Source organism: Xiphophorus hellerii, chromosome 19, assembly GCF_003331165.1.
Source record: "Xiphophorus hellerii strain 12219 chromosome 19, Xiphophorus_hellerii-4.1, whole genome shotgun sequence".
NCBI lineage: Eukaryota > Metazoa > Chordata > Actinopteri > Cyprinodontiformes > Poeciliidae > Xiphophorus > Xiphophorus hellerii.
The window spans coordinates 5,448,604-5,462,104 of NC_045690.1; the positions used below are offsets into that span (position 1 = coordinate 5,448,604).

General features: G+C 38.8%; 1 protein-coding gene across 1 annotated transcript; it reads right to left on the reverse strand.

Annotated features, from left to right (window-relative positions):
* Nucleotides 1-4,597: 4,597 nt before the first annotated feature.
* Nucleotides 4,598-13,242, reverse strand: prlh2r (prolactin releasing hormone 2 receptor). Its single transcript, XM_032546569.1, has 2 exons — nt 12,361-13,242; nt 4,598-5,439 (listed from the first exon to the last, which is right to left on the reverse strand). The coding sequence occupies exons 1-2, from the start codon at nt 13,240-13,242 to the stop codon at nt 5,113-5,115; spliced, it is 1,209 nt and encodes a 402-aa protein (XP_032402460.1). The 3' UTR covers nt 4,598-5,112.
* Between the last annotated feature and the right edge of the window lie 259 nt (nt 13,243-13,501).

The following is a 13,501-nucleotide window of genomic DNA, read 5'->3' on the forward strand; positions in this document are numbered from 1 at the left end:
CAAGGCCGGGTTTTTAAAATTAAATTAAATAGTAAATTGTTTTTTGTTGTTTGGAAAATGAGCTGTTTGAAAAACCTCCTGATTTTCGAGTCACATTTTATGGGCACTGAGAGGTCACCTAGCAACCGCAAAAGCACATCCTGTCACCTAGTAACCCAAGCTGAGCTGCAGCACATTTGGTCAGCTGGTTTTTATTGTTGTATGCATTGTACAATGGCTGCTGGAAAAGTCAAGTTTTGTTGTTGCCTTACAACTTGTTGCATTCTTGTTGGTTGTGCAGGAGGCTCCACTTCTGCTTTTCAAAGATGTATGGTTGTATAATTTAGCATCTGCTTGCAGCCATTTTCAGGTGCGAGTGTAAACGTGGAGTTAGGGGGTATGGCCACCAGCAGCTTATTTGAATTTAAAGTGACAAGATGCCCTAAAACAGCTCAAAATAGACAGAACTGCAACTAAAACCTCATTTTCTAAGAATAATTTTGTGGAAAAAACTGTAATGGACATGTTTTGTATCTCCCATAAACCTAACCTAACCTGTTCAAGGAAGCATAATAGGTCACAGACCTCAGAGCCTTAGTCACTCCTTCAGCTCCTTTCACTGCTTTTCTTTGTGTCATCCTTCCCATCCATCATCTGTCTACAGTTAAGGATCACTTATTCTCAGAGTTGAGAGCAGCAGCAGTAAGAGCTTCCCTGCTAAGAGCGTCATCATCTCTGCGGAAATTGTACAGAAATGCCACTGTGATGACATCTACGCACGGAGGCCACTGAACCAGAACACCGCTGCATTTTTATTTTCATCACGGACGCTCACGCCGCCGTCAGATGTCTGGATATCAAGATGGAGGGAGATTTGCGAACAATGCTTTACGCCTGGCCGATTTCAGTTTCATCTTCCACTGCAGCGACCGACAGTGGCTCCACTTTATGATACAGCAGTCGTCTTTTTTTAATCTTCTTCTGTTGTAAACTCTCATCCAAACTGCAGTATCAGATTCACACAGATGCAACTTTCCCATATGGGTAAAATTCATATTTGAATGAAACTCTGCTGTAATAAAACTGGCAATGAAAGCTTTGCAAAGGCTTATTCATCTGGTTATTTTTACTCAATATCTCCTGTATTAATTTGGTAAACTGAGCTCTCTGTGTTATTCTGATGCTGAATCACATCGTTAACTTTATTCAGCAATCTGTTTCTGTTCTGATCTATTCTGTAGCAGTAAATCTGAATGACAGAACAAAACTGCTAATCCTAATTCGATACACGCTGCTACTTCACTTCAAAAACACAAAATCTTACCAAGTATTTTTGGTCTAGTTTTTAGAGCAACTATCTTAGTAAACTTGAAATAAGACCAAATTAACTTACAAGTAACTTTTCAGCAAGATATGGAGGCTTAATTTAAGTAATCAATCCTTACTATTGATGAAAATTTGTTCATTCTACTGGCAGATTATTTCACTTGTAATATGGGAAAAATGTCTTGTAAGTGAAATAATCTTACATGTTTTGTCATCAAGCCTAAAAAAACCCCTTGAAGCTGAAAAATAGTTTTAATTAATTTATTTTTTTTCAGTTTCAAACCAGTTTTTCAGTTCCCAGTTTCACTTTTTTCTTCTGAACAAATTTTATGGCCCAAATGTAGCTCCATACTAAATAAATTATGCTAGAGTTTGGCTTGGGGAATTTAAATTCCAAGTAAGGATTTAAGAAGTTAGTTTTTTTCTGTTTTGTTTTTAAAATTTCCTGCAGGTGTCAAAACTCATGAGATCAGTTCTGGTGTAAATATCTTTTTTAAAATTATGTTTTTAAGCAGTGACCGGTTTTTTAATGATGATTTTTGCCTTGATTTATTTTTATTGTGAATGTCTTTTCTGAAATCAAAATAGATACTCTACCATTTCACAATGTTTAAATGTTGGAATTTTTAAAAAGACACAAAACTTGACTTTGACTTGATGAAAAGACATGAGAAATGACGTAATTCAGACTTCCCGTTAAAGATTACATATACAAACATAAATTAAACTAGTCTCAAGTATATGAACCTAAAAACTGAATGTTAAGCTCACTTTAAATCATGATAAATTCATGCTTACTGTTTTTTGGGTGGAGTTATCTTCTCTTGGTGGGTTTCGTCCTCACCAAGTTGAGTTCTTCCTTTCCTTTCTCAGTGAGATTTGAGCTGAAATTCTCCAACATTCTGGTAAAATCCATACAATTTCCATCACAATTGGGGGGAAAAAAAGATCAGTTGAGGATTTAATCCTCCGTTCTGGAGGGAAGAAGCAGCAGAGCGCTGCAGCTCCACAACAACTGCTCCAAATTATGACAGGATGTTTGATTAACCACCTGCTGGGTTATAGATTTTACAAATAATTGACAGACGTGATGTTGCTTAGCTCTTTGGGTTTAGTGTGCACCTGTTGTGTGAAGCTTGAAGGGCCAACAGCGTGCAGACACCGTGTTTTCTCTTAAGGATTAAGTCCCCATTATTGAAAGTTGCTGGGTGAATGGAAGAAAGCACAAAGTCACACCCATTCAGCATCATAGGCAGGGACTTTACTGCAGCTACACCACGAATGAATCAAATATTTGTAATGAGACACAGATGCTCATTCAAAAAGAGGTGTAAGGAAAAGGATGAGATTAAAATTAACTGAACACAAAAACATCCAATTGGCTTTTACATCGCATCTAAACATTTACAACATTTACATCACATCTAAATTCCTTCAAAATTATCTTTTAAGTCTAATCAGGACAAACTATTATCCCACGTAATTTGATGTTTTCCAATATCATTTTTAAAGGAGTTTCTTCCAAATTCTTCATATTTTTCTCATCTAGAAATTCCTGACAAAACTGTAAAAACACAAAATCTTACCAAGTATTTTTGGCCTAGATTTTAGTGCAAATACCTCAGTACACTTGAAGAAGATACATTTATAAGTAACTTTTTTGGAAAATATAGGAGCTTCTTTTAAGTTAATAACTCCTTAATGTTGATTAAAAAGTAATTTATTCTTTGGCAGATTATTTCACTTATAATCTGGAAAAATGGTCTTGTTATAAGTTAAATAATCTGCCAATGTAACAAGCCTTTTTTCATCATTATTAAGGAATTATTGACTTAAAAAGTTCCTATATCTTCCAAAAATGTTATTCGTAAGTCAGTTTTGTCTTATTTCAAGAAACTAGACCAAAATTACTGCAGTGAATAAAATTAGATGAATGAAAATTACCAGTTTCAAAAACCTTCTGAATGTAAGGTCACAAATCAACAAGCACTGCCCCTCACCTAGTGACCCCAGGGAAGCCCAGCCCGTTGCCTAGCAACCATAGAGAAGCCCAGCCCGTCACCTAGCAACCAAAGTAGAATTCTAGGGAATTTGGTCAGTTGGTTTTGCGTTCTTAAAGGAATTCAAAATAGACAGAACCGACCAGAATGAAACTTCTTCATCTAAGACTGATTTTGTTCGTAAAATGTAATGAACATGTTCTTTATAGAACATTTAGTCGTAATTTGTCACCTTTAAGAGATCCCTGCCTCGTTTTCTATCAGAAGCAAAGTGTTTAACAGTAAAAGCAGAATAAGACGTATTAAAAAGTACTTAAATCATAAAATAGAAAACAACATAGAGTCAAAAGCCACTGAAAACAAGTTTGATTTTAAGAGACACAAACAGCAACTCTAATGGAGTCAGATGACTTGTTGTTAAAGGCAGCAGCCGATAGAAGAAAAAGTTTTTCTTTCTATGAGAGAAACTCGCTCCAGCTTGTTACAGCTCAACAACTCTCAAATGTCTTGGGTCATGGCAGCTTCACATCTAAGGTCGGACAAACAGAGAAACTTTGCAGTCAAACGGCTTGTTTGGCTGCTAGTTTAATGTAAGAAAATAAGTTGAGAAACTCGTGTTGTTTTGTTTCAGGCTGTGACTCAGCAGTGAAGTTTGAACTAAACTCAAACATTAAAGCAGAACTACAGAGTTTGATGGCACTAGAACACAAATTGTAGTAATTTTGTAGTATATGTTGCTTTGTAGAACTAGTATTTACTTCAAAAAAACACAAGTGACACTACAAACTATACTTATCTGGTTTATTCAGTGCTTTATAATTATAGAAGACATAATGTCCTCATCTCAGCTGACATTTTAAACACACTAAAAATTTTACACACGCAACAAATGTCACATCTGCAGCTGAATTGATTGTACTGAAGTCTGACATGAATTCATTCATTCAGTCTGCTCTGCAAGTAAAACTACGACGATTTTCTTTAATTTTCACAACCCAAATTTTATTTGATCAAATTATCTTCATTTTCAAAATTCACAAATCTGCTCATAACTTTGTATTTTTGTCCATCTGGTGACATTATTTTAAAATACAACGATCAGTTACTCTGTACTCAAGTAACTTTTTAACCAAATATTTTTTTACTCTTGAATATTTTTTTGACTGTCACTTTTTTACTTTGACTAAAAATATGTTAAAGTTGTGCTAATCGAGTAAAATGTTTGGGTCATCAGCAGTTTTGACCTTTGACCCCTTCTATATGACCATATAGGAGTCATATAGTCTGACAAATGTTTTTTTTTAAATATTAGGTAGTAATCAAGTGTGACTTCTGAAATTAAAAACAAAAAAGTAATCACAGTCAAGTGTAGATTTAACAAGGTTTTTATTATTTCCGTAAATAAAAAGTTTGCTCAGGTTATTTCTGTCTGATATTAATGATCTGAAAATACTTTTCCACGTCACATAAACATTAAAATGTGCACAAACAGCAATAAAAAACAAGAATACAAGATAAGGAAACTTACAGCAAAGAGCAGCATAAATAAACTAGGTCAGCATGTACATAATTTCTAAAATAGCTACGTTTTCACAGTGATAAGATTATTTTACTACTGATTTATTTGTACAAAGAGTAATGTGAGAATCTTAATATTCTGTATTTAAAGTGTGCTTTAGATTTATTTGTTTCACCTTTTGTTAGTCAGAATAAAAGTTTACACCCTCCATCTCACCTGCTTTTAAAGATGTTTGTAGAGTTGATGTGAAAATCTTTATTACACATTTTGAGACAAAAACATCGCGGCTCAGATGTAGTTTTCTTTTGGAACGAGGTCGTTCAGGACAACGGCAGGTAAATCCGCCACGGTGGTGAAGGTGTTGAGGCGCGGCATTCTGTGAGACGTCGTCAGCACGCTCGACCCCTGACCTCCGTGCTTCTCTGTTCCTCTCCTGCGAGTCAGGGGGTTGAGACAGAGGTAGGACAGGAATTTATTGTGCAACGAAGCGTAAATGAAGGGGTTGTAGCACGCCGAGCTCATGGCGAGCAGGTGAGCAGACACCTGGATGACGTTAATGTAATTCTTCCCCAGTATGGAGAAGTCTGTGTCCAGGTCACGGATAAGGTTCACCACCTGGAAAATAAGGCGTGTTATTGAGAGGCAAGACACTGTAATATTTCAGAAATATGCAGTGCAACATAGAACACAAATCAACCTCTTGTAGCATGACCCAATCTGTTTTTGACCAAGATCTGTTTGCAAAGTTTCTTTCATTGTGTGAATTAAATGCACTGAAACATCTCAAATGTGCAGAACAGCAGCCAGGGACATGGTAGTGTTTGTTTTTAGGAAGATTTCACACCAATCTTGTTTAGTCTGCTTCAGTCTCACTTACCTAAAGTCTGGTTTGTTTGGGGAAGTGTGAATATGCCATCAAACTCTGATGCCGAGCAAAAAGGTGAAACCTCAGTTTTGCTTTGGTTGAAGTGAAATCTGCTGCGGTTTGAATGCGTGTCTTAGCGCCAAGCGGACCAAAGACCGCTCCAAAATCAGAAGGTGGGCTAGTGTGCAAGGCATTCTGGGTAAATGAAATTAAAACAAGTTTATAACCTGTGGGAGAAATGGGTTGACGTCTTTTACCAAAGACAAAAGAGAAATCCTACAACAGATAAAATCTGTTGTTTTGCTACTTCTGCACACTTCATGCTACATCAACCGTTCAACTTTCACCATATTCTGCTCATTCAGGACCTTATGTCTATGTCTTTTGGTATTGACATCATATACAGTTTATAAAATAATCAGGTTTTGTTATCATCTTGAGCCCCATTGAAATTAATGGGGCTCATTCATTATAAGTTGAGAAACTCATCCCATATTTCTGAAAAATTATGCTAAAAACTTTACGATTGTCCCAGTTAACTAATTCAGTGTACTTTTAGATTTTAACACCATTAAAACTATAAAATGTGGTCATATCCTCCAAATACTTCTGTTTATTTCAGGTTTTCCAGATCTTTTACAGATTTCGTGAAATCCCTATTTAAGGTTTTGCTTGCAGTACGAACAGTCTTCAGAAAAACAAAAGAAACCACTGGCCCATGAGAGCTAAATCTAACGCCAGCTCCAACCCCTCCTTCAAACCCTAATGTCACCATTTCCAACTGTAGCCCAGGGTAAAATCTGCCCTGTCGCCCGCCTTTGCTGCTCCAGATGCAGCATCATTGGTCAGAATGACAGCTAGTCATGGAGTGGAAATAAAGGCCTGCTCCAGCTTTCCCAGTCAGGTGTGAGGGGGAGAGCTAGCTGCTACATGTTTGTGCTTCCAAACAACTAATTCATTGCTTTGTATGTTATGCACTTTTAAAATATTATTTAGATCTGAACAACCAGTGAGCTTGGAGCCATGAAGTTTGTCTTGCACTGAACTGCAAATGGAATTGGTGAGTGGTGAACAAAATGTTTGTTGTTTAGCATGATGGTTTTTGTAACCAATGCTAATTGCTGAGTGGCATCTGCAGCTAATTATTACCCTTTTAACTTATTAAACTCAATATGAGTTTAATATAATGGGTTAAATTAGATATCTCTATTTTTGTCTTAAAGACATACAAATTTGTTGACATAATTGCATTTGATTTATGTACATGACCATTGAAAAGAGTCTAGTTAACTAGCAGTCTGGTAATTTACTGGTCCTGTTTGTTTTAATGCAGGCCAGGTGACCCCTTTGGGGCTCAAGGTTGGCGAGTTTCTGACATCTGACTGGGAGCCAGCGGACCTGAAGGTTCCTCTACTGGTCTGGTAGGGGGCTGTGATGGTCTGCACTTGTTTCCCCTCCATCTCACCATACAGACACACAAACCACTATTCATCTCTTCTCCGTTGACAACAGACTGCACTTGGACATTTTTCCATCAAATTTCTGGGCTTACAAACCCATGGACCTTTCAAATGTGTGCCAGTTGGACACTGTGCTGACCGGTGATGATTAATGGGGAAGTTTAGGACTGTTGTTGCACAGTTTGTGGACATTCATTCGGAAGATTTACTGCAGTACTGTGTATATGATTGCATTTATTTTTTGTGGTGTTCACTTTAATTCTTTCTTTAAAATACACGGTATTGAAAGCAGTTATTCTTTTGCATTGTTTTTTTATTTAATTACTGACTTCAGCTCCAGGAATCATTCCTAAGTTTTCTGGTTTTATGTGTCATCTAGTCTCTTAGTAAACTTAACGGTGCTACACAAACCTCCTTCACAGGCTGTGATGCAATCCTGCATGTATATACAGTTTAGTCCATTTAGCTTATATTTCGCAGTTACAGCAAGAATTTTTTATACACAGATTAACACACACACGACGGGAGCTGCAGGCATCTGCAGGCAGCCAGCTGAGCCGGCGCCATTTTTGAAGGAGGACATGCGGCAAAGGTCGTCGGGACCGGGAGTCAAACCCGCAACGTCCGCGGGTCTAAGGCCTCCAAATGTGGGGCGTGCTAACCCCCTAAGGCAGGGGTGTCCAAACTTTTTGCAAAGAGGGCCAGAATTGATAAAGTGAAGATGCGCGGGGCCCAATAGTTTGTTCGGACATTTTTTAACTACAAACGTTTCATGCAAATACACACCGTTATAAAACAATTTTCATTGTCACAATTATCTTTATTTTTCAAATGACAAAATAACTAAATATAAGCCACTCAGGCAGATGAGAACAACTCTAAAAACCCAAATTCTGCCTTTCATTCATATCTGGAGAGTCAGATAACATTGAACAAACTGTATGAAATACCTTAAATTTACATGAGTTTAAAAATATCTTTGCCTCAAGAACATTTTAAACAGGAGTTATAAGTAATGCAAAGTTGTCTGTTATTAAATCTTAAAACAAGTGAATTTTGCTCTTGTCATTTACAATATCTTTCAGAAAGTAATAGTTTGTGTCACATCTACAGGTTCATAACCAAATCTTACTCAAGAGTTTAATAAAATTAAGTGCCATAAATCCAGGTGCATAAATGTTCTTTGGCTCTTCACTGCTGATAGTGACAGATGTTATCGTTCAAAATACTCAGTTTCATGTCCTCAACTCTCCGTGCCACACTGTTACGTGCCAGGCAAACATTCGCAAATTCTTGCTTCTTCTCAGGGCAAAATGTTCTCCACCATTTTCATAGCAGTCTTTGATAAATGTATCTTCAGTAAAAGGTTTGCCATGTTTAGCTATTAACATGGCCACTTCATAGCTTGCTTTGGTGGTATTTTCTTTTGACTCACAGGTCCGCGTGAAGAATCGCTGTTGTGATGCCAGTGCAGCTTGGAGCTGCTTCACTTTTTCAGCACGGTCACTCCCTGTTAGCTTGTTGTATGTGTTAGCATGTTTAGTCTGGTAGTGTCTCTTTACGTTGAAATCCTTAAACAAGGCAACCGTCTCATTACAAATTAGACAAGCACAATTGGCTTGATTTTCAGTGAAGAAGTATTATAATTCCCATCTCTCTTGAAAGCGGCGGCCCTCACTGTAAACTTTTCTTTGCAGTGGCCATGGCAGAAATGAACGGAGAGGGGTTCCCTGCACGAAGGCAGACTGATAGTATTAAAGTGGTGCTGCCACCATTTGGTGAAAGGAGGAATTACAGTTTCAAGTTTTATGATTTATTTATTGTTTGACAGTGGAGGCGGGCCGTAAATAATACATTATAAGACCGAAGCTGCGGGCCGTATGAAATCTGACCGCGGGCCGTGATTGGCCCTCGGGCCGGACTTTGGACATGCCTGCCCTAAGGCCTCCAAATGTGGGGCGTGCTAACCCCCTGCGCCACTTTGCTCAAAGCATTTTTTTTTTTTTTTTAGCATTTTCAAACATCCGGTATTAATTTTTACGTTTCTGCAGAAGACAGTCTATCTTTAGTATTTCAGCTAGTTTTCGTTTTCATCTCATTTAACTTATAAACTGTGACCTTACAGTTTAGCTTTGTAAACAGTGTTCTGCATGAATTTCTAATACCTTTTGGCTGGAATTTTATTTGTATTTTGCAGGTTTGTACTGTATTCTCCTGTTTCGGTCTATTTCTTTTCTGAAAGTCTTCTGCAATCGACTTCAAATTGTTCTGCAATTTTCACTAAAAGTATTCAGCTTACAGCATTCACAAGGCAGAATTACTAGTTTTTGTTTACATTTCGTGAAGAAGGAAGTTGCTCTCAGTGTCTTTAGAGATTTTTGTGTCGTTTCCTATTGTGGTGCAGCGCCTCCACAGGCGAGGAGGGGAACAGGTTTTGGTTCATTTGACTGCAGTGTGAAAGTGAAGGGCAGCAGCTGAAAATGTAACAAATGTTGTTTTAATTCCCAGTGGAATCAAGTCCAGACTACCAGGTGAAATCACAGCAGTCTCTGATTGGCTGCTTCCCAAAGGTGATAAAGTTTGAATTAATGGTATTCATAATCTATGAAATGTTTGGGTTATCGATTTTAAACCCACTTAAAGGGTTTAAGTGGGATTTTAAACCCTCTTAAAGTGGGTTCAAAGTGGATTGTAAAGGGGGATTAAAATCCACTTTGTACCCACTTTAAGTGGGTTTACCTTTACCTAATTTGTTGATCACTTTGATTTCCGTCTCTGGCTTTTGCCTTACAGACCATCCATTACATTATTGGCTTCTCGTCGGACCGTTGTGTTAGTTCTTCACTTTGCAGCAAGATTTGTTGTGGCCTCTGGCTAAATTCATTAAACCTGTAAAGTGGAAGGTGGGCTCATGTCTTTGTTAGCCAACACAACCCACAGATCTTTGACTTGATTAATATGCAAAAAATTTGGATGACAAGACCAAACTTCACACAGGAAATCAATAAACTTCCCCATCGCCACATGCCTAATAGGATTGAATTTGAGTCAATATATTTGGATTGCTTTGGATAATATGATTCCATATTACCAGTTAAAAATTTGCAAAGAAGTTTCTTACCATTGCGTATTGACTCTGCATCAATAAAAGTGACTGAATGTGGTGAAGTTTAACAGTTTCTACGGTTTTGTAGCTGCAATTCGTCATTGTTTAAGCTGTGTCAAAGAAACAGCAGAGAGCAGCTCAAAGTGTTATATAACTGCTGACTTGCTATTTTTTCCCCATGTTTGCCCATTACAAGATCTGTATGTGCAGACAATGCACTGAAAGCCATGACTAGTAAAACTAGGCCGCCTTTTTTTAAGCTAGGGTCCATTTTTACTCTACACTCTACACTTTATACTCTAATATATTGAACGTTTATCAGCCGTATTGTCCAGCCTTACTCTGACATCGAACAGAGGAGTTTTAGGAGGAATAATATAATTCACGTATCATTTATGTATTGTATGGTGACGTAGATCTTGTTACTCCTGATCTGCTTGTTTGTTTGTTTTCCTAAATGTATTTTTGAATCATCCATGGTATGATAACTTCTTTTTGTATAAAGTTGTCCAAGATTCCAGTTTATTTGTTCCTCAAATCTTAATCATAAGCCCAAAGTCAGCCATTTTCTTTAGACATGTCTCTTCTTCATGTTCCAATTGCTTCCACCAGTGAACCAAGCCACATTGGTCTCCCTGAATTACCCTTAGTGTGTGTGTGTGGGTGTGTGTGTGTGTGCATGGTTATTTTTGGTGTACAATACCAACCGGTCCAGCATTTACTCTTCCTCTTGTTCATTTATTGCTGGAAATAGGCACCAGCTCCCCTGGTGACCCTTCAACAATAAGCTGCAAAGAAAATAAATGGATGGAATCTGGTTTTATTGGCTCTAGAACTGCAGGGTTCAGACATAAAATGGGCTTTAATCTGATTCCCTAACTCTCAAGAGATTCCCCTTTTCTACTCAGAATGTCAATCAGCGTGATGCTTTATTCCAGGATATCTGCAGGTTTCAGCAACTCAAATTTAAGACTTTTAAAGGCCACTACGAATTAAACTTAAGACCAGTATCACAACAGAAACCTATTGAAGAAAATTGCATATTAATAGTATTAACCACTATAATATCGAGCTTATTTGAACAGAATGCATCTCGCTTTTCATTGGTTGGCAACAGAAGTGAGCCAGAAGCAAAAACAAACAAACATCCAGTAAACTGATGATAAATTTGCTTACTTACCCATGACAAATGCAAAAACTTAGCTAGCTAACAAGGGAATATTAGCAGCTAGCTAGCTGTAGCTTCAGCTGCCTAAAGTCTCATGAACGCAAACAAGGTTTTTGCGTACAACTCAAGCTTGCGTGACGGAGAAGTCATTCAAAGAAAATATGTAAGGCCTCTGATTAAGGTATTTAAGGCCAATTTACATTTTTAAATGAATTTAAGAGATTTTTAGGCCATAATTTAAGATACATTAATTTGAAGGGACATTCATTTTGCACAGTTTTGTACTTCCATTTGGTTCTAAGCAGCTTTTAAAAACAGCCCAGTCGCTTAAAAACACACACACTCACAGCTGTTTTATGGCAAAAAGTTAAAGTTTTCTGGTGCCTGGAAAATGTGCAATTTCAAAAGACTCCCGAATATTGAGTTACGCCATCACCTAGCAATCCCAGCTGAGCCTAGCCCGTCACCTAGCAACCCAAGCAGAGCTCCAGGACATTTGGTCAGCTGGTTTTACCACTGTATGCGCTGTACAATGGCTGCTGGAAAAGACCAGTGTTTTGTTGTTGACTTACCATCCAGAAACAACTTGCTGCATTCTTGTTGGTTGCGCAGGAGGCTCCACTTCTGCTTTTCAAAGATGTACTGGTGTATAATTGCACATTTGTTTGCAGCTATTTTCAGGAGCGAGTGTAAATGTTAAGTTAGGGGCCAGCAGAAGTTAATTTGGAGGATGAAAAGTGACAGAGACCCTAAAATATCTCATTCTGAACTGACCAAACTAAATGTCATTACCTCAGAATGATTTTGTGCAACAAATGTGAACACGAACATGTTTTCTATACACCTATTGCATCCTATCCAAGGAATCATAATAGGTCACCTTTAAGGCTTTTAAAAACATTTTAAGGATATGCAGACAGCCTGTATTCATGTTTACCTGCAAGGGGAGCCAGGAGAAGGCAAAGCAGAGAACAGAAACCAGCAGCAGACAGAAGGTCTTCCACCGCCGTCTACTCCAGGCGGCCCGTGCGCACCTCAGCTCGGGACATGCTGTCAAACTGGACGTGGTCCTCCGCTTCAGGTGGCAGGATATAGCACAGTAGGAAATGGACACAGCAGCCAGCGGGACAAAGTAGGAAAAGAAGAGGATGAAACACGAGTAAATGAGTCTGCCTTGTTCCTGTCCATCCCAAAACTCCTCGCAGACCGCCATGTCCAGGCCCGCAGTGTGCAGGTCCAGGTAAACCGTGTGAAGTGCAGTCGGGGTGGATAGCGCCAAAGAGGACAACCAGATCAGCATCACCAGGCAGCAGCAGAACTGGCATCCCGCTCTCTTGCGAATGGGATACGCTACAACGATATAACGATCCACCGCGATGGCCATGAGGGACAGAACCGCTGCGTAAACGGTGGTGGACTGCATCACGGTCACAAAGTGACACATGTGGTACCCAAACACCCAACCGCGCCTGTCAAAGGCGTAGGAGGCCGTCAAAGGGACGCAGAAGACGCACATCACCAGGTCGACGAGCGCCAAGTTACTGATGAGGAAGTTAGTGGTGTTGTGTCTCTTTTTGTTGTACCAGATGAGGAAGAGGAGGAGGAGGTTCCCGGAGCAGGCGATCAGAACCACGACAGAGTAGAGCGGGATGAAGAGGAGCTTCAGGCTGAACAGCAGGTCGAAGCCGGAAAACATGGGGACCGGAAACAGAGAGGGGTGGAAGAGGAGGTGGGAGGAGTTACAGCAGGAGGACGAAGAGTCAGAGGCCGGGGTTGAGGAGTACACTCTGGAGAAATTCATCGCTTTCTCCCAGTCCATGTCTGCAGAAACGAAGATGGAGATGATCAGGTTGACATTCAAAAAGACACTGAGACTCACTCCACCGATCCGATACTCATATCTGTATCGTCCCAATACTGAAAAATATTCTACATTGGTATCGGTGACAATGTTTCCAGTTCATATGCTTTGTATTCTGAGCACCATCTTGTTTTATTATTTATTTTACATTATATTTACAATTCATGATTGAACTATCTGAACTATTTGAAAGGTTTGTCGCAGTCTATTTTTGTCA

What these genes read in the sequence shown, in the direction of transcription:
- prlh2r (XM_032546569.1), bottom strand. Translation starts at nt 13,242, where the DNA reads ATGGACTGGGAGAAAGCGATGAATTTCTCCAGAGTGTACTCCTCAACC. An exon ending in TCTCCTGGCTCCCCTTGCAG is followed by an intron (nt 5,440 to 12,360) that starts GTAAACATGAAT and finishes CTTATTTTCCAG; the next exon opens with GTGGTGAACCTTATCCGTGA.